Raw genomic sequence first — 21,914 nt, 5'->3', positions numbered from 1 at the left:
GAGCCTCCATCTGTGTCTACTGCTGTGGCGAAGAAGCGGACGACGAAGAGGCTCTGCAACCGAGCGCGCCGAGCACTGTCAAGAGAAACAGTGCTACCAGAGCCAATTGCAGGAGTCTTCGGGAAAGAAGAAGACCGGGGGGGGGGGGGGAGAGCGGATAAGGCGGGCAATGGATGGGGGGCAACGCGAGAGGGGGGCAGCGGGCGGGTACGCGGGGGGGGGGGGGGGGGGGGGGGGGGGGGGGGGGGGGGGGGGGGGGGGGGTGTGGGGGGCGAATACTTCTTAGCTCAGGGGCCTCAAGCCTTATTTTATGAGGCTTGGTCATTGTCCCTACTCTAGACTTTCAAGATTGAGATTCCTTCTATGCTTGTCTGCTTTTCTCTTCTGTTGCTCTTGAGTACGAAGAATCGCTTGCTTTACTTGTTGATAGGCAATATGAATGTTGCGCACAAATTCATCTGTAGCGAAGATGTTTTCTTTGGTAACCATAATAGGAAGGGAGCTTTACCAGTTGAGGAATGTATGGTATTATTATACGCAAACTCAACTAACGGTAAGTATTGTTCCCATTCGGATTGTCATTCCGAAACAAAGCACTTGAGGAGGTCTAAAACAGTGGCATTGGCAATTTTGCTTTCACCATCTGTTTGGGGATGATAAGCTGATGAAAATTCAAGCTTAGTTCCCTAGTTCTCGAACAATACCTGCCAAAATAGACTAGTCATGCGAGGATCTCTATCGCTGACAATAGTCTTTGGCAATCCATGGTGTTTAAAAGTTTGGGCTAGAAATATTCTAGCCATGTGATCAGCCTTGATCGTCTTTTTAACTGGAATGAAATGTGCTTGCTTACTGAAGGTGTCTACCATAGTCCAGATTGCATGATTTCCATTCTTGGATCTAGGAAGATCTATAATAAAATCCATGGCAATACTTTCTGAGGGCGTGTTAGGCACATGGAGTGGCTGAAGCTTACCATAAACTTTATGTCTGTCATATTTCACTTTTTGGCAGACTAAACACTCGCGTGTATATTTTTCAATATCTGCACGGAGTGTTGGCCAAAAGAAATATCTTTCGAGGGCACTAGTGGTAGCAGCAATTCCCCGATGCCCGGCATAAGGAGAATTATGTGCTTCATCCATCACCTTCTTTCGTAAGGGCTGAGGTATGGATATTGCTTGTTGACGATATAGCGTATTATCCCTAATGGAATAAGGTGGCCTTGAGTGACCACTTGAAGAGCTGTCCAAATTGTAGCGAAGTTTGGATCTTGAGGATACATCTCACTGAGAGATTCTAGTTCCTCATGATAAATTGTTGTCAGTGCGTTCATTTTTGGACGCCTGGAGAGAGCATCTACAACCGCTTCTTTGTTCCTGAAGTGTGTAAAATCAGAAAATGGAACATTGAAAGAAAGTTGGCCCATCTCATTTGCTTTTCTGACTTTCTCTGTGTGAGTAAGTAGCGAAGACTCTGATGGTCTATCTTGATAATAAAATCAGCTCCTAGCAGATAATGTTTCCAAATGGAAAGAGCATGAATTACTGCCATTAGCTCTTTCTCATAAATGGAAGCATGCAACTCTGCATCTTCAAGGCGCCGACTTTCGTAGGCAATGGCATGACCCTCTTGGTTCAAAACTGCTCCTACACAATCTCCAGATGCATCGCAGTATACCTCGAAAGGTTTGCGAAGATCAGGGACGGTGAGAATAGGTCCATGACTAAGTAGATACTTAAGCTTGTCAAAAGCTTGTTTTTGTCCAAGCCCCCAATGGAATGGAATCCGCTTCTTTGTCAGATCATGGATGTTATGAGTGCGTATAGAGCTAGAAGAGAGCAAGAGGAGGCGCTCACAATGTACAAGAACTTGGACTTGATGATAAGCTTAATATTGATTACAAGACTTAATACTTTATTAAGAGAGCTAGATACAAGACTTGGATTACATGACTTGAGTACAAGACAAGGCTTGATTGCAAGGACCAGACTTCAATATAAGAATCAGAAGAGGGATTCCTCATAGGAGGCTCACAACTGGTGTTGGCAAGACTGAGGGGCTTGTGGCCCAAGACCCCTATTTATACTAGTGCTTGAGGAGGTTAGGACTTTTTAGGTTCTTCTTGAGGAGGTTAGAATCTTCTAGAACCTTCTTGATCCTTCTAGTTCTTCTAGAACCTTCTGGATCCTTCTTCAACTTTCTAGAGCTTTCGAGAAACTTCTAGATTCTTCTGAAATCTTCTCCAAGCTTCTAGAAACTTCTTGATCCTTCTAGTTCTTCTAGAACCTTCTTCAACTTTCTAGAGCTTTCCAGAAACTTCTAGATTCTTCCGGAATCTTCTCCATGCTTCTAGAAATTTCTAGAATCTCCTTGATACTTTTAGAACCTTCTAGAATCTTCTAGCTCCTTCTAGATTCTTCTAGAGCCTTCTAGCGATGATGTAGGCAATGATGCAGGCAGCGACTGACCCTGAAGCATCCATGACATTACCCCCTCCTCTAGCGATGAGTTCCACGAGGAGCAGTGGTGTTCCTTGACTGGGGCTTCCATGGATGCTGTTGATGGAACTCTTGGACTTTGAGAGATGCATGCTGAAGATTGTGTGCTGGTTCCCAGGTTCATTCACTAACATCATAGCCTTTCCAATGCACCAAGTACTGTAACCTGCCACGCGAAACTCAAGAATCTAGGACTTTCTCGACCTTATATTCGTCATGTCCTTGAATCTCAACCGGAGGAGGTGGTTGTAGGGCTCTTCCTGGGATCTTAGATGTGTGACAAGGTTCTAGGACCGAGACATGAAAGCCCGGATGGATTTTCATGGATGAGGGCAATCGGAGTCGATAGGTGACTAGATTGACTTAAGGGATAATTTTAAACGGGCAAAGCCTTCGATAATCAAGCTTTTGACAGGGACGAGATGAACGCAGATCACACTGGAGGAGCCACACTTTATCCCCTTCTTTGTATTTTGGATGCTGCATGTGATGGAGATCTTGAATTTCTTTATACTTGGATTGAGCTTCTTTGATATGAATTGTAAATTCTTTGTTAATTATTGTGTAAGATGAATAGCAGCTGGATTCTTGACTTGATGGTGTCTGTGGATATCCTGTTTGGGATGTTGACCATAATTAGCAAAGAATGGAGTGTGATGGGTGGAGGCATGAAAAATGTTATTATAGGAGAATTCTGCTAGTTGTAAGAGCTCGCCCAATTATCTTGGTGATAATTGATAGTACAACGGAGATACTGTTCCAAAACTTGATTTACTCTCTCTGTTTGTCCATCACTTTGTGGGCGATTGGCTAAGAAGAGGTTGATTTGTACTCCAAGTAGCTTGAATAAGCTTTTCCAAAAGCTAGAGATGAATTGTGGGCCTCAATCAAAAACTATGTCATCCGGTAATCCGTGATAATGATAGATATGTTGTAGAAAGAGTTTGGCCGTACCTTCGCCGGTGATGGTTCTAGTGGTTGGAATGAAGTGTGCCATTTTTGTAAACCGATCCACGAATACTAAAATGGAGTCAAATCCTTGTGACAAGGGCAGCTCTACAATGAAGTCCATGGAGATGGATGACCATGGTTCGCTTGGAATGGGCAAGGGATGGAGTAACCCATGAGGACGATGACGAGGGGCCTTTGATCTATTGCAAGTGTCACAAGTGCCTACATACTCCTTGACAAGCTTCCACATTTGAGGCCACCAAAAGTCACTGGAGAGAAGCTCAATTGTCTTATTAACCCCAAAATGCCCTGTTGATGGAAGATCATGCCGTTGCTGATGTATCTCCAAGCGTGTTGGTCCTAGCGGAATATAGAAAAGACCCTTATAATAAATTAGTCCATCAATTTCTTGAAAGTCCTCATTAACCTCTTGTCCTTGTAATTGTTGTCTATTATTTTGAGCAAGTGGGTCTTTGGCAATTTGCCTCTTCACCTTAGAAAGAAAAGTAGAATCTTCAGGAGCGTGGCTCATGGTGGCGTTTAGCTTAAGCTGCTCAGGTTTCAAAATCACTGACTCTTCTTTATCAAATGCTGCGTCGCCTTCTCTAGGTGCAAGGTAGGATCTTCTTGATAAGGCATCTGGCTTACCTTGTTGACGGTCAGGTCTATACGAGATAAGAAAGTCAAACCTTGATAGGATACCACTTCACTTGGCTTGGCGACGATTCAAGACGCGGATGCCATGAAGTATTACAAATTCTTGTGATCTGTATAGATAGTGATCTTATGAGGAGCTCCTTCAAGTAGGTGATGCCAAGTGTCGAAGGAGTCGATGATTGCTAAGAGCTCTTTGTCATGGATTTCATAATCGATTTCTGCAGCTGAGAACTTGCGGGAATGAAAAGCCACTGGATGTACTCGACCATCCTCCTACTTGAGATAGAATAGCGCCAAGGGCAAAATCTGAAGCGTCTGTTTCTAGGAGGAAAGGCTTTGTAGGATCTGCGTGAATTAGAATGGGTGCGGTCGTGAAAGCTTGCTTGAGAGTCTGCTTTCGCCCCCTCTGAGTCCCAGACAAACTTATTATGGCCTGTCAACCTTGTGAGTGCTGTAACCACCTTGGAGTATCCTTGTATAAAGATACGATACATTGAACATCTCTTACCGAGGTGGGTGTCTCCCAATTAAGGATGCTTCTTTGGATCCATGGAGATTCCCTTTTCAGAATTACATAACCAAGAAATTCCACCTAAGATTGATGAAAAGAGCACTTCTCCAACTTTGCATATAACCTTGATGCACGAAGCTTTTCAAGCACTAATCGTACATGGTGCTCATGTTCTTCTTGATCCTTGGAAAATATCAAGATATCATCCAAATATATTATCACAAAATAATCCAAATACTCCCGAAGGATATTATTCAATAAATGTTAAAAAACAGTTGGGGCATTTGTGAGACCAAATGGCATGACGGTATATTCAAAGTGGACATACCTTGTCCGAAAGGTTGTCTTCCATTCATCACCTTCTTTGATTCTGACTAGGTTGTAAGCACCACGAAGGTCTATTTTTGTAAATATTCTTGCCTTGCCAAGGCGCTCAAGAAGCTCTAGGATCAAGGGAAGGGGATAGCGATTCTTGACGGTGATCTTGTTCAGGCCCCTATAATCCACGTACATCCGGAGTTCCGTCCTTCTTTTTTACAAAGAGTATTGAAGCTCCTACTGGGGACTTTGAATGCCGTATGAATCCCTTAGCAAGATTCTCATCAATATTTTTTCGTAATTCTACCAATTCATCTTGAGATAGCTTGTATATTGGGCCAAAAGGGGGTTGGGTTCCCTCCTGAAGCTCTATAGCACAATCATAGGTCGATGCTCCGGTAAGAGGTCTGCATAGTTGTGAGCCTCCTACAAGGAAATCCCTCTTCTAGTTCTTATGTTCAAGTCTTGTCCTTGCAATCAAGCCTTGTCTTGTACTCGAGTCATGTAATCCAAGTCTTGTATCTAGCTCTCTTAATAAAGTATTAAGTCTTATAATCAAATTAAGCTTATCATCAAGTCCAAGTTCTTGTACATTGTGAGTGCCTCCTCTTGCTCTCTTCTAGCTCTATACGCACTCATAACAGTTTGGCAAGACTGAGGGGCTTGTGGCCCAAGACCCCTATTTATACTAGTGCTTGAGGAGGTTAGGACTTTCTAGGTTCTTCTTGAGGAGGTTAGAATCTTCTAGAACCTTCTTGATCCTTCTAGTTCTTCTAGAACCTTCTGGATCCTTCTTCAACTTTCTAGAGCTTTCGAGAAACTTCTAGATTCTTCCGAAATCTTCTCCAAGCTTCTGGAAACTTTTTGATCCTTCTAGTTCTTCTAAAACCTTTAAGATCCTTCTTCAACTTTCTAGAGCTTTCCAGAAACTTCTAGATTCTTCCGGAATCTTCTCCATGCTTCTAGAATCTCCTTGATACTTTTAGAACCTTCTAGAATCTTCTAGATCCTTCTAGATTCTTCTAGAGCCTTCTAGCGATGATGTAGGCGATGACACAGGCGATGATGCACGTAGCGATTGACTCTCAAGCATCCATGACAATGGAGAGGACCAGCTATGGTGGCAAAGGCTCGAATGAAACACCGATAATAGGAACAAAGGCCGAGAAAACTTCGTACATCATGTATTGTAGTTGGCGTAGGCTATTCTACAACTGCTTGAATCTTATCAGGGTCCATTCTCACCTGGTTGTGAGATACTTTATGGCCCAAATAATGAATTTCTTTTAAAAAGAACTCACTCTTCTTAGCATTCACAAAGAATTTGTGTTTGCGTAATTCTTCAAACACTAATGCGAGATGCTTATAGTGTTCGTCTTCCGTCGCTGAGAAGATTAAGACGTTATCGAAGAAAATGCCTGTAAATCTTCTATATGAGTGAAAGATTCTATCCATCATTCTGTTGAATGTGGCTGGTGCATTAGTGAGTCCAAAAGGCATCACTAAGAATTCATACAACTCGAAGGTTGTGCTAAATAAAGTCTTATGCACATCCTGAGGAGCTATGCTGATTTGATGATACCCGCTCTTCAAGTCTATACGACTAAAGACACTTGCTCTTTGTAACTTATCCAGAATGTCATCAATCCGAGGGATTGGAAATCGATTCTTGATTGTGATCTTGTTTAGAGATCTATAGTCTATGCACATGCGGAATGTGCCATCCTTTTTTTGTACTAGCAAGATAGGTGAACAATATGGAGAAGTATTAGGTTTTATTAGACCCCTCTCCAAAAGTTCGTTGACCTGTTTGAGGATTTTCTCTTGCTGCATTAAACTAACTCGATAAGGGGGCTGATTTGGAGGAGAACGTCCTGGGATCAAATCAATTGTATGATCCTTAGGTCGAGGTGGGAGCTCATTTGGAAGTTCGTCTGCAAAACAATCTTTAAAATTTTCTAATAACTTAAGTCTTTTTTGCTCTAAAGAGGAAGAAAGTTGTGAAGCAGACACATCTCTCTCTCTTGCAAAAATCAAGTACGTTGAAACACATTTTTTCTTTACTTTCTTGATTGCAATGTGATTGGGGATTGGGATACGCCAATCACCTGCATCCGCAAGTACAAGATATTCCTTTCCTTTATGATTAGAGGATAAAGTTTTCTGAACATAGTCAGGAATGGGATGCATCTTGTAGTGCCAAGGCATTCCCAAGATGACATCACACCCTTCAAGTGAAGCTAGTAGAGGTAGGCTGCTCATGGAGAGCCTTCTGCTTGGCATGATAGGTTCTTTTCTTCTTTTGAGAAGAAGAAGTAGAGATAGGCTGCTCATGGAGAGCCTTCTGCTTGGCATGATAGGTGCTTTGCTCCATCTTTATGGGAGTACCCTTGTCATGTATTCCATCAGCTATGCGAGCTGATTCCATAAGTATCTACAAGTTACCTCGAGGGTAAAGCTTCATAGCCTTTTGCAAGGTTTCATGCAATCTTGCTTCAAATTTGTGCATCTTCTCTGAATCTTCAATCTTCTTGAATGGAGTGACTTTCAAGAGAACGTCCCAAAACCTATCCGCATAGCGTGGAACCATTTCGTTCTCTGATTGTGAGAGTCGATCCTATTCTTTCTTTACCTCTTGCTCATAGTATGGAGGAAGGAGCTGTGCATAGAACTCCTTCTTGAAAACAGTCCAATCTTGGGGTTTGCGATTTTCTAGGATCAGGGTTAACCACCAACTGTTGGTGGTGCCTTTCAGGTACATGCTGACATGGCGAAGCTTTGATCTTTCTTTAAACTTCCCTTTTGCAGATGCAACTTGAAATTGGCGGATGAAAGCCAAAGCTTTGTCATTATCACGCCATCCATTGTAGGTGTCGAATTTTACATCTTTGTCTCCTGACTTGAATGTTTTCTACCTGTGGTGCTTTCTCTTATGGTGCTCCTTCTTTCTATGCTTAGACTCCTTGTGGACAGGAGTCCTTTCCCTTGAATGCACTTCTTGCTGCGATGGATCGTCAAGAAACATGTCTTCTGGAGCGATTATGTCATCCAGATCCTTCATGAAAGAAAACTGAGGAGAATCAGGAGGATCCCGCATATGACGTTCTGGAGGTTTCCTCTGCCTCTCGTGCATGCAAGAAGTTCCAATTAAAGGATCTTTCTTTGGTTCTTGCGTCTTTGGGTTCTGCGGGATTTCTCCCGACCCCATCGGCACTTTCTCCTTCCCTTTCTCAAGAGTATGGAGAATCTTTTGGACTTCTGGATGGGAGAGAGCTTTTTGCAACTCTGCCACTTGCTGTTGAAGAAGAGAGAACTCTATCTCGCATCCTCCCATTTCTGCAGTTTGCCAAGAGTCGTCAATCCCTTAAAGAAGAGAGAGATGACCTTGCTCTGATACCACTCTCACAAAAATAGGAAGCGTAAACTGACTTTTAATTGTACTTCAAATACTCAAGAGAATTAGAGAGAGAGAAAGCTTGACACTTCATTGGGGACCAGAAGATGGGCTGTCCCCCCCCCCCCTATAAAGAGATTATCTTTATTACTATGGGAGAATCTTTACAAGCACAAGAACGGGGCAATAGCCCGTCCTCTATTCTTTCTTTTCTGCTTCTGACTGAGAGAGTGCGAGAGCTACTCTCTAAATACTGAGAGGATTTTCCCTCTGCTATGAGACTTTGGGAAGCTCTCGAAAATGAGAGTCTATCATCCATAAAACTCAACAGAAGCTCTCGAAAATGAGTGTCTACCTTCCGCTAACTGTGTCCCTTTATGCATAATCATTCTTGCAACAAAAACAAGGGAGAAACACGCATGCTTGCTGTAATTTTCTGCACATAACCTGAAAATGTTACGTGAGCACCTTCCAAAGCCGAAATAGAGACCTTTTTCGCAATGGATTGCACCAAACTTTGTGTACGAGTAGTGTAGGTAGAGAAGAACTAGATTCTATGTGTATTTTGCTGAAATTCACCCTACAAGAGATGATTAGGGGTTGAAGACAGTGAATTTACAGCCACCACACTCTACGAAGAGAGTGCCTGCTACAACTTCTCGCGATGAAACTTCACCAAAAGCTGGATATGGCTATGAGAACCCTTGTTCTAGACAATGGGAGCAGGAGGCCACCACATATGTCGCAAGGGGCTGCTCTCAAGCTTCCATGGAGGGCTCCAATGCGTAGAGCATACTCACAATAGGGGGGGTAGGAGCACTGCCAACACTAAGAAATGGGGGAGGGGGTACTCCTAAATAGTTAGCAGGAAGAGGGGGCGCTAGGAAGAGAGAGAGGGTGAGAGTGAGAGTGAGAGAGGTAGTTTTGCATTGGTAAGTGTGCCACTTGGCACACTTAATAACTTAAAAACCCTTCCAACTTTCACTTTTGAAAGTTCACAAACTATTAATGAAATGTGCAAATTGAACCACAACTGCGCACATAGATGCAACCAATGAAAATGTTAGCTGCTCCCCAACGCAATGCCGTACCGACACTGCTCTGGCATTACCTGTTCGCACTTGTCCGACCATTTGGTTCAACGCAAATCATTTAAAATAATTTAATTGACTTATACTAAGGCCGTAAATATAATTCAGGCCTTAGGGTTACTGTTGTTCTAAGGACCCCATTTCATTCATATGCTTGCACTAGCGCGCGTAATTTTCTGAGCCTGAAGTCTGAGGCTACTATCTACCCATTCATTGAAGATCCGATTTCCCAATCACTAGGGCTTCAGGGTATTTTTTGCTAGGATCTCCACGAGGTGCTCTGGCTCAAACTTGGGCGCACCTGAGGCCCCAGAACTACTAGATCTATTCTGATGTGCACACAACCAATTAGATAATTCTTTTTTCGTAAATAAATTAATTATTTACAAAGTCTGACATAGTTACAGACTACAACGTAAAGTTCATTTTCATATGTTTGATAATGTATCTTAGCATCATAAAGCTTCTTACTCTTGAACGCAACAAGACTTCCATCTTGATACAGCGTTGCACCAATCGCATAATCACTAGCATCCGTTTCAACTGCAAATGGCTTGCTAGGATCCATAATATGCAATATTGGCACAATAGTCACCAAGTGCTTTAGTGTCTTGAAGCTCTCAGCGAGACGCTCATTCGAGACAACATGGACATTGGAGACTATCTTTACGAGGAGGACCCACCAAAGTCTTCGGTTTCCTTTCACCGCTCCTTTTAAAAGTTGCGTAAGCGGAGCAACAACTTTAGAATATTCCTTGATAAATTTGTGAAAGAACCCGTAAAGCATAGAAAGGAATTTACTTGGAGCACATTCTTGAGAATGGGCCAATTTCGAACTTTATCCATCTTTTCAAGGTCAACGCGAATTCCATCGCGAATAATAATATGATTTGAATATAGAAGCTCATTCTTAAAGAATTCACACTTAGAAGCCTTAGCATAAAGCTTTTCAGCTCTCAGTACTTCAAGAACAACGCGTATATGCATTAGATGCTCAGACAAACTTCGACTATAAATTAGGATGTCATCGAAAAATACAACAACGAAATTTTCTAGAAACGGCTTCTGCAGATCATTCATCATCTGCTGAAACTTACCTAGAGCATTAGTCAAACCAAAAGGCAAGACCAAAAATTCATAGTGACCATAACGTATATGGAAACCTGTTTTTGGAACATCTTCGAATTTGATGTGTATCCGATCATAGCCTGATTGTAGGTCTATCTTCGTAAAATGCAACGCTCCATGGAGTCGGTCTATCAGATCGTCCATACGCAGGAGGCGATACTTTTTCTTGACAGCGAGCTTATTCAACCCCTTGTAATCCACGGAAAAGCGCAGTGTTATCCTTCTTTCGAGAAAGTAACACAGGCGTTCCTCACGGGGATTTACTTGGTCGAACGAAACCCCCGTCGAGATAATCTTTCAGTTGTCGCTGAATTTCGTCCTCTTCGGTTTCACTAAACCGATAGGGTTGCTTTGAAAAAGGTTAACTACCAGCCATCACTTCAATGGCATGATCTCCTCCTCTCGAAGGCGGTAAGACAAGAGGTAGATTATTAGGAAAAACATCCTTGAAATCAGTCATGATTGCTCGGATAAGGGTGGATTTGTTAGAATCTCGAAGTTCAACAGAATAACACAAAACATTTTTACGAAATTCGATGACTGATGTACCAAGTACCAATTAATCAAACTGCGCAGATAATATACACGATAAAAGTCGACATGTGTAGACTTTGTATCCTTAAATATTTCCAAAGAGAGTAACAATTGGTATTGCAAAACCATTATTTAAGAAATTTGATTACAAAGAGAAACAAATATATGAGGCATGTCCTGTTTAACAAAAACAAGAGAGTGATGTACATAGTCTATATACAACGTGTCTTGTTTATCATATAACCATGAAATTCCTAAAATAACATTTGCTCTATCGAGGCGCATGATCTGTAATCAGTTAGCTCGAGCGTCAAATCAGGAACCATCTGATTCCATACATCGTATCCTCGCGACGAGCCATCTTCACGCGATACTCACGGTCACTATCTCGCGTCTGCAGGTGCAGTTTCTGTACCAATTTGGAGAAGATCATGTATATCAAACACTTTGGTGCTAAAAGTACAATTAGTGTATGAACTATGCACTAATTGATGGATTTCAACTTGAATAACATCAGTGTTACTTGAGATTGCGTGAATTTGAATCGAAGGGCGGCCATGCGGTTTCTTGGTCTTCTTCTTGGGGTAGTCTTTAATTTGGTGGCTCGTTTGGCCACATCCAAAGAAAGCCCCCTTTTTTAATGCATCAACAATGACCGCATTCTTGGCTTTCTCCTTCTCTTGAGAAGGTCTCGATGGCGATTTGGACCTTTGCTGGAATCGAGGCCGCTTTCTCGAAGTGACCTCACCGGATTGGTGATATGGGCTTCTTTTCTTCTCATAATTCGCTTCATATATCAAATGGAACGTTCTGGCCATCTTCGATGTCAGTTGAAGATTTATCTTTGATCAAGGCCCAATGGTAGTCCTCATGTAGGCCCAACAGATACATGTGACCAGCATGTGTGGAATCCACCTTGCAGAAGGTGAGCGCTTCTTTGAAAGGTGTTGTATACTTATCAAAAGTCAGAGCATCAAAAGACTCTGCAACTTTGCATAAGCTTTCAAAGGATCCATCTTTGCGAAATCCTTCTTGAATTTCACACAGAAATCAGCCCACGTCGTAGGCTTCTCTGTCATGTCGCACCACCAGGTAGAGAGCAATCATCTGAATCCTCCGTTCATCATGCTCCCCATGAAGATCTAAATACGTGGTTCACTGTTGAAGCCAATTATCTACGGCCTGTTCCATACACTCCTTCTCTTCCCTTGAGAAATTGGTGGTATTGTATGGAATCGTGGCAGTAGGACCACCTTGTGAGCTCCCAAAATGTCACGATGCATGGAAAGTTATGTGTTACTAAACAGTTACGGCCATTAGCCAGCTTTACGTCAAGATGTTGACACATTTGTAAAATCATGCCTAGTATGTCAAAAAGTCAAATTTGACTGGCAAAAGCAACCGGGATTGTTGCAACCATTGCCGATCCTTGATAGGCCGTGGGAAAGCATAGCGATGAACTTTATCTTTGATCTTCCAAGAAGTTAAGAACGCAAACAGGCAATGATGGATTTGGACTATCATTTGTAGGTTCAGTAAGCAGGCCATTTCATTCCTGAAAGAAAGAAGATGAAGCTAGAACGCATGGTCAAGATATTCATGAGCGATATCTCTAAGTATCACGGGATGCCTCAGTCAATTGTCAGTGATAGAGATCCTTGTATTACGAGTCTTTTCTGATGGACACTATGCTAAAGTTCTCATCTTCCTTTCATCCACGAATTGATGGACAATCAGAAGAGGCAAATTCGATTGTCCTAGATCTGCTCAAATGTTATGTGTCAGAGCACAAGACAACTTGGGAACACCATCTCCCATTGGTTGAATATGCTTACAATAACACCGTGCATACATCAATAGGTAAGGCACCATTCGAGATAGTGGAAGGAGGGAAGAAAGTCCCACCCATTTTGCAAATTAAGGACAAAATATTTGAGGCAGACAAATATGGATGAAACATACAGGAAGATAAAGATTGCTCTCGAGAAGACTGAGGCTAAGCAAAAGAAAGCTGTTGATCGTTAACGTCGTGAACTTGTATTTTCACGTGGCGATTGGATACTTTTGCGCTTGAAAAGGCCAGGTTAAGGAAAAGGGAAGGCAAGGAACGCTTGTTTCCAAAGCTCAATGTGCGATATTATGGTCCTTTTCAGATTTCAGAAAAGATCAGCGATGTAGCTTATAGGTTGAAGCTACCAAAAGGCTGGAAAATACATAATGCTTTTCATATTAGCCTTCTAAGGCCCTTTGTTGGTGATGTGCCAAAGAATATACTTGATGAGGAACAACCCGAAGTGGAAAAACTCGATGAGATTCTTGTTCCTGAATAGATATTGGCACATAAGGAAAGGAAGGTTAGAGGAAAGGTTCCAAGACGCTATTTGGTGAAGTTCAATAACTATCCATCTTTAGATGCTAAATGGATGGAAGAGTCTGAATTGGTTGATTCACCTCAGCCTTTCAGATGGAACCCACATTGACTTGATGTAGCTCTATGGAGCAAGGTGAGAGCATGGTTCATGATGCTCAATGGAGTAGTCAAGCAATTGTATCTACTCTTTCCATACAGAATTTGGCTAGAGAAGTTTGTGCTTGAGAGTACACTAGAAGACTTCTATGCTTTATATATGTGCGGTAGCCAGGTTGGTGGGATTGTTTAATCGTCCAACGCTACATTTTTGGAAGCATGTATATCTTTGATTCCCATCATAGAATATATGTGATATTAGGAGATATCAACAATTGGCATGTAAGCGAGGTCGCTTGTAGTATTTCAAGGGTGGGGTGTGAAACCAGCCCGTGGGGCGGTAGACTTTGGCTTTCACCTGAAATTCTTTACTTTACTTTAGACACAGAGAGAGAGAGAGAGAGAGAGTACTTTGCAAAAGGAACCTGCGACGAGAATTAACACTTAAGTACACACACGGCTCGGAAGCTAGAATGCCCAAAATTGGTGCCCCTTTCGGTATTTATTTGTTCTTTAAGAGGGTAATCACAAAGAAGAGTCCTGGGAATTATTTACCTGTATCCAGCTAGATATCACCTGTTCTGGTAAAATTTCGGCAGCATAACAGTCCCAAAACTTGCCCGAAACCAATTTCTTGCTAGAACTCACTTCCACTGGCATAAACCTTTTGATTCCTGCCTAAAAACAGTAAATTCAGCTCGCTGTATTTACTGGTTTTTTCCCTGTTTTCAGCCCTAAACAGTCCCCGAATTGTCCTCTGTCAGTGGGGCATTGTTCCCAATGGTTCTGACGTCCATATGGCTGAAAAACAGTCAATTTACAGCGCATAATCAGTGTTGAAATCGCACCTGTATCGTGAGGTTATCACCCTCACCGGTGCTTGCTTTTGGAGTAGCAGCTAGCTACTCCTGTTCCTGCTCAAGGAGGCTCTTGCCTCAGCACAAAAGCATGAAACCACACAACTGTACATCAGTCAAATGAAGAGCCCTCTTGTGGGGCATCACATAACTGCACGTAGGGGAGAGAGAGAGAGAGAGCAGTGTGTAGTGTGCAGGGTATCACTCCTAGCACCACACTGTACATAGAGAGGAAAGCAAGCACTCCATAGCTCTCAACCTGTGACAGGTTCTCAATGAAGCATCCCCCCAACATAAATCGAGCGCCCCCTCTTTTGCGCTTGACCTATAATGCACCTGTGAACAAATAGATGCAAAAGGAGAAGATTTTTATGGTTGCCAAAACCTACGTATTGCTGAAAACGCAGCAAAACAGCCCTGTAAACACGCATCTGATGCCTTTCAATGCTAAAAATGAGCTTCTTGGTCTTGGGTAAAGTCATGGGAAGCTCAAAAATGGAGAGAAATGACTGAAAATCAGTTATCAGCCTGCAAAATTGCTCCAAAAAGTCAGTTACGAGTTTTGTTCACCCAAACTTGGTAAATTGGCCAAAAAGTGCCACTTGGCACTCATACATGCAATTTCCCGGCATTGGGCTTCCCTCTTAAAAATCTCTTAACTAGTGCATCAGTTGACTTTGTAGCAGAGTAATAAAATGTTCCCCTTGTCATTCTGAAGCTAATGACACGAACACATTTCATGGCCCAAAATAGCAATTCCCTAAATTTTAGGGGATGCTTCCGTTGGACTCCCATTGGTCATCTGACCATCAATGCCCACTAGGACCGCATCCAAAAATGCAATGTAGCCGAGCTGTCGGGTACTTTCCTGTGGTGACCCCACTTTGACATCGTACCTTTATTGAGTTCACTTCCTAGTATCCACCAACTTGCTAAGTCCGACGGGGGGACCTACATGATCTTGAACGGAGCCTAGACATCCTTTTACTTTATGAGTTCGAGTGTCGACCAACTTTCCGTCTGCAGGTGAAACTACCGTTCACATTGGCCATACAATGTCCGACCATTTGCAACTTCAAAAAAAGGATCTCAAAAATTAAACAAAAATCATTGGAAAGAAACCAACAACTAAGGTTAGCAGTTGCCACGTCCTCCTGACAAATTTTGCCCTGTTTTCAGCCTTAAACAGTCGCCCAACTGTCATCTGTCCGTGGGGCGCTATTTCCAATGGTTCTAGCGTCGGTATGGCTGAAAAACAGTCAAAATACAGCGCATAATCAGTGCTGAATTCACACCTGTACGGTGAGGTTATGACCCTTACCAGTGCCTGCTTTGGAGTAGCAATTAGCTACCCGTGTTCCTGCTCAAGGAGGTTCTTGTCTTAGCACAAAAGCATGAAACCACACAACTGTACATCAGTCAAATGAAGAGCCCTCTTGTGGGGCATCACATAACTGCACGTAGGGGGGAGAGAGAGCGGTGTGTAGTGTGCAGGTTATTATTCCTAGCACCACACTGTACATAGAGAGGAAAGGAAGCACTCCATAGCTCTTAACCTGTGACAGGTTCTCAATGAAGCATCCCCCCAGCATAAATTGAGCGCCCCCTCTTCTGCGCTTGACCTGTAATGTATCTGTGAACAAATAGATGCAAAAGGGGAAGATTTCCATGACTGCCAAAACCTACGTATCGCTGAAAACGCAACAAAACAGCCCTATAAACACGCATCTGATGTCGTCCAATGTTGAAAATAAGCTCCTTGGTCCTAGATAAAGTAATGGGAAGCTCAAAAATGGAGAGAAATGGCTGAAAATCAGAGTTATCAGCCTCCAAAACTGCTCCAAAAAGTCAGTTACGAGTTAAATTGGCCCAAAATTGCCACTTGGTACTCACACATGCAATTTCCCCGCATTGGGCTTCCCGCTTTAAAATCTCTTTACTGGTGCATTAGTTGACTTTGTAGAAGAGTAATAAAATGTTCCCCTTGTCAATCTGAAGCTAATGATGCGAACAAATTTCACGGCCTAAAATAGCAGTTCCCTAAATTTTAGGGGATGCTTCCATTGGAACTCCCATTGGTCATCTGACCATCAATGCCCACTGGGACCGCATCCAAAAATGCAATGTAGCCGAGCTATCGGGTACTTTCCTTTGGTGACCCCACCTTGACATCGTACCTTTATTGAGTTCACTTCCTATTATCCACCAACTTGCTAAGTGCGAGGGGGGGACGTACATGATCTTGAACTGAGCCTAGACATCCTTTTACTTTTGAGTTCCAGTGCCGACCAACTTTCCGTCTGCGGGTGAAACTACCGTTTGCATTGGCCATACAATGTCCGACCATTTGCAACTTCAAAAAGAGGATCTCAAAAATTAAACAAAAATCATTGGAAAGAAACCAACAACTAAGGTTAGCAGTTGCCACGTCCTCGTGATAGGGTGTGTCACCAAGAGGTGTATTTTCTTGCTACCTTCTTTAAATACGTACTACATAATTTTATTTATTTTATTTTTACCTGTATTCTCCGAAACCCTTGAAAAGGTGCAAGTGGACATTGCATGGCCAATGTGAAACGAGTGTGGCCGAATAGGTTTCTCACATCAGGAGTCTAGATCGGTGAGTCTGGGACTAGTTGGGCCAATTAGCACTGAATTTTGATAAGTATGGAAGCCATAAGAGAATTTGGGCCACTCGCAAGTCACTTACAACTTTTTAAGTTGGTGGGAAGTAGCGTTTTAAACCAAAGGGGCAAACTGGACACTTGGCAGTAGGAGAGCAACCTGCAGGTCAACACTCAATCCATCTTAGTTGGGGGCGCCCAAAAGTGAAAGAGGAGGCTGATTTTGTTCATTGTGCATTTAGAGAGTGTGTGTGAGTAGTGGGTGCATGTCACAGCTTCAATGGAAAGCTTGCCTTCTCCCTTATCTCATGTACCGTCACGATTTTCTCTCGTGCATCTCTCTCTCCTTTGCACATATGGTAATGCCCGACTAGTTGGGCTTCTCAGTTGACTATGTATCTTTCTGAGGATTTTATGCGCATTTGCCAAGGCAAGAGCCTTCTGAGTAGGAACCGAATTAGCTAATTGCTAATCCCCCACAGGTACGCACAATTCCATCGCAACAAAAGATTGCGAATTTGGAGAGTTTTCTCGCGTGAAAACCCGTCCAAATCACAGGAGAGTGTCGCAGTGCGTGCGGGAGCCCTTGAAACACGCGTAGATGTGTTCGCTCTGCTAAAAACGATCCAAAACAGAGAATTATAGCCTGCTGTGTTTTTCTGCAGGTTTAGGTTTTTGCACCTGATTTGCAAGAGAACACCAGGGGAGTCTCGGGAAGGCCTTGGCATGCTCGGACACATGGCAGTGCTAAAACAAGGATTTACAGCGGGCTGAAATTCTGTTACAGATCACCAGAAAGCTTCTAAATTGTGAGGGGATCCGTCCTAGACAGGTACTTTTGACATATAGGGGATTTGGCGTCGTTATGTTGCCGAAATTGGGTCAAAAACCTGCAATTTCAGCGCTTGCCAGGTTTGGACAGCTTTGTGAGATTTTGATCTATGTGTTCGGATCGTCTGTTCTTAATTGAATTAAAAAAATACCAAAAGAGGCCAATCTTTGGGGGGCCTACAAGGTGTCGGTCTTTGTGTGCGCAATGACATTCTAGTCGTTGTACGCATCTGTGTTCTCTTTCTTCTCAGTGCTCTGTGTAAAGTTAACAGGTAATTGAATTAGTACCGCCCTGTATTGTGTACATGCCGGTTATGGGAGGAATAAGAAAGGTTCTTTTTCTTTGTTCATCGGATGAAGGGTGTACAATTTTGGGGTTCAAGGTTATTTGATGTGGGACCAGGGAATCTTTATAAGGACGAGGTATAGGGCTGTAAGCAGGGAAGGAGTACTTACACCTGACAATGCTAAAAGAAAAGTTGAAGTTCACTTGACCACAAAGTTTTCTTGCTTTAAAAATCCTTTGTTTCTTTGTGAAAAAAGGCTTCACAAACATTTAATATACCATGAACTTGAAGCCTTAATTTTTCTTTTATTAGAAAGGATTTCTTGTGACCAAGCTTCAACGCAGGCTCAAATATTGGAGGCTCTTGGCGCGGTTGTAGAGAGAGTTCGGCCTGTTTCTATCTCTCATAAAGAACATTTCGTGAACATTGCAAGGCGTAGAGCGGAATTAGCTGAAAGTACCTACAAAGCACAGCTGAATGGCAGCAATGGTATGAACTTAAAGACTGCCTTTTCGTTCTGTAATTGAAATGGCAGTGTAAAGGCTGGAGCATTTCTACAGACAATGAGGTTGCCGCAGTTTCCTTGGAGGAAAATATTGATTGTAAGGGACTTTCAAGCATATGCCGACAGCACGAGAACGTCTCCAAGGGAGGTTATTTTGCTGATCAGTTTGAAAATCTTGCCAATTTTAGAGCACATTATCAAGGCACAGGTCCAGAGATTTGGGCTCAGACAGGTGGTAAACTGGATGCATTTGTGGCAGCTGCAGGTACAGGGGGCACCATTGCAGGGGTATCACAGTTCTTGAAGGTCTTAATTCTTGCACATAATCTCCTATTATGATCAATATGGACAGGAAAAATTGCTTTTATTTGAGAGGATCTCTACACTTGTGGGTACAGGAAAAGAACAAGAAAATAAAGTGCTTTTTGATCGACCCGCCTGGCTCTTCTCTATACAATCGTGTCACCAGAGGGGTTATGTACTCTCGTGAAGAGGCGGAAGGAAAAAGGCTGAAAAACCCCTTTGACACTATTACTGAAGGCATTGGGATCAATCGTATCACACAAAATTTCAAACTGGCAATGCTAGATGGAGCTTTTCGAGGCACTGATAAAGAGGCTGTGGAGATGGCAAGGTCAGCTTCAATATATCTCTTTAGTCTTTTAAGCTCTGAAGTTTGATTTTTTGTGATTTGGTTGATGTGAATTATCAGCTACCAGAGTTTAGAGGGTGAATTTGTTGTTGAATGACTAGTGAACTTGATTGGTTTACCTCTCCATCACATGAGAATGCACTTTCACAAACCTAGAGTATTTGAGACATTGCAGTATTTACTCTGATGGACACTTGGGGTAAGGTATGTAATCGACTATGAAAAGCTTCCACAATTATTTGTGGTGGATATATTTCAATTGACTAGCAAGAAGCATTCTCTCACGTGGCCAAGTACATTGCTCCAGAAGGCCTATTCATTGTCATGTTGAACATGTGTGCATGACATCATTTGTAAGAACAGATCTGTGTGTACTTGTAGACAGGAAGACAATAATTGAAGGCTTTTCCTTTGGGTTGTGCATGCAAGTTATGCCTGTTCATTTGTTGATATAGCGCCAAACTATATGAAGGACCATTGGTTGCCTTTGCAGGTTTCTGACAAGAGAGGAGGGGTTGTTTTTGGGAAGCTCATCAGCAATGAATTGCGTTGGTGCTTACCGTGTTGCCCAGATGCTGGGTCCTGGACATACCATTGTTACAATACTGTGTGATAGTGGGCTTCGTCATTTGAGCAAGTTTTATAATGATGATTATCTTGCTAAACTGAATTTAACACCATCTGCAAACAGACTTGAGTTTCTCAACACAAAGTAGCTCACTTAAGAAAAAGCTCAAGATGTGCTTTTGTGTCATCGACAATTGGCAAGCCCTTAAGTAGCATTGAAGCAATCTGTACACCAACCAGAGGAATTACTCACCTTTTCAGGAGGGTTACCGAAAAATATGTACTGTTTAAACACCATATACGACTGAAACAACTTTCCTTTGTTCCTACGCATGTATGAAAGTAGCATTTTTTAATTGATGGCAGAAAGTTTTCAAGGAGACACACTTTTTTTTTTTTGTAAACCTTGTTTGATAGAATTTACAGGTGGGAAACCTCAAAGCGAGGAAAACCCACAGAAGGAAAGCGATACAAAAAGCGGAGCACTAGGAGACTCTGAAGGCTAGATCAGTAAAAGTAAATCCTGTAGGTATCAAGAGTGAAGTCTCCAGCATCATGAGCGAAATGCAGCGCTTGCCCAAGAGATAATTTGAAATAGGGAAAGGGGTCAACATAAGTGCCTTGGAACATTAAGGAGTTCCTATGGTGCCACATGACCCTCAGAGTCCAAAATATGACCCAGGTAAAGAACACCGCAAACTGAGATTGCGGTGATTGGAGCACCCCAAAAAGCCAAAAGTGTCTGTGAAAAGTGTCGGAAGGAAAACGCAGCTGAAGAGCAGTCGACACTTGTTGGAATGAAGGCTCTGGAGTGGTGACAACTCCACAATAAGTGTGGCACGGTCTCCTCAGCTTCAATGCATCTTAGGTAGCGGGAAGGCGCAATATGCCGTGCATGTAACACACTGCCAACAGGTAGAGCTCCCACCAAGCAGTGCCACAAGAAAACACGTTCCTTCAAAGGTAGATGACACTGCCAAATGCGAGACAATGTGTGTTGTTACCACAAGGATGACTTGGAAAGCGAACATAGCTGATTCCATGATGCATAATCCATACATTAGATTGTAGGAGATTGAAGGATGGCATAGACATTGCCAGTTGAAATGCAGCCCAATCTGGTAGTAGCCAGATTCCAATCGGAGAAGTGGGAGTCCATATTCAAAGGAGGAATGGGTGAGTGATCAGCAAGCATCCTTTGAATTTCCAGCTAGAGAGGAGAATAGCGAGGACCCAACCGAAAGCGGGACATTGCATCAGCGAACGAAAGAACATAACCTGAGTCATCAACTACCTGATGAACCTGACAAATGCCTTTTTTGTGAAAGAAAATACGTTTGGCGAGGAGACTGTTGAACCAAAGTCAAAGCGAAGGCCTTGTTGCAATACAGACTCTCCAAACGAAGGGAGTTACCCACAGAGGATTATCCACCATGCCATGCCAAATGCGAAGTGACAACCTTCCAATCGACCATGAGAGAAGAAGTAAAGGGACATCCGGGAATGTGTCCTTCAAGCTTCCCAAAAACAGCATCCCAATAAGTTGGTTTCCAATGAGCCAAAGGTGGGGTGACAATGTGCGTACACAATTGTGTGACCATGAGAGCCCAGGTTTGTTGTTGCTCCACCAAAACTGGCAACATTATAGCTTTCCGAGCCAAAACATGACGTCATAGGTCCAAAATATTTAACCCTCCAAGCCGCTTGGGAGAACACAGCTTGTCTATAGACAAAAGCCGAAGACCCTTTGTGCTAGAGGAAGTTCGCCAAAAATGCTCTAAAATACTGGACACGAGGGACTGTAAGCGCAACCGAGACCAGGATAGCAAAGGCAAGTAAAACTGCACATAAGCCACAAGGATGCACTGGACAATTTTGAGAAGCATATGTAGTGGCCACGTGGACAGTTCCAATAATTTAACTTGGAATGTAGACGTTGGAGCACCCAATCCAGTTTCTGTGTAGCTGATACATTCCAACCCAGCGGATAAGCCAAATGGCAAACCACAACATGCAGAGGAACAATCTTCCCAGGCCAC

The 21,914-nt window shown here is 42.8% G+C and overlaps 1 protein-coding gene across 2 annotated transcripts in view; it reads left to right on the top strand.

Annotated features, from left to right (window-relative positions):
• The window catches only part of LOC147454013 (Pyridoxal-5'-phosphate-dependent enzyme family protein), a 153,212-nt gene extending 132,955 nt beyond the window's left edge, over positions 1-20,257 (top strand). Inside the window, exons 5-8 of one of the 2 annotated variants that reach the window (XM_086516027.1) lie at positions 18,496-18,640; positions 18,730-18,962; positions 19,055-19,290; positions 19,802-20,257. In XM_086516027.1, coding sequence (XP_086372153.1) covers positions 18,496-18,640; positions 18,730-18,962; positions 19,055-19,290; positions 19,802-20,024 — 837 coding nt within the window. In that variant the 3' untranslated portion in view covers positions 20,025-20,257. Of the gene's footprint in view, positions 1-18,495; positions 18,641-18,711; positions 18,963-19,054; positions 19,291-19,801 lie in introns of both variants that reach the window. The other variant, XM_086516026.1, reaches the window with a different exon arrangement.
• The last annotated feature ends 1,657 nt before the right edge of the window (positions 20,258-21,914 follow it).

The sequence above is a fragment of the Adiantum capillus-veneris genome, chromosome 7 (genome assembly GCF_014529385.1).
Source record: "Adiantum capillus-veneris isolate H3 chromosome 7, ASM1452938v2, whole genome shotgun sequence".
In the NCBI taxonomy this organism is placed as follows: Eukaryota; Viridiplantae; Streptophyta; class Polypodiopsida; order Polypodiales; family Pteridaceae; genus Adiantum; species Adiantum capillus-veneris.
Note: the sequence above shows the minus strand (reverse complement) of the source record. Positions and strands in the feature narration are given on the sequence as shown.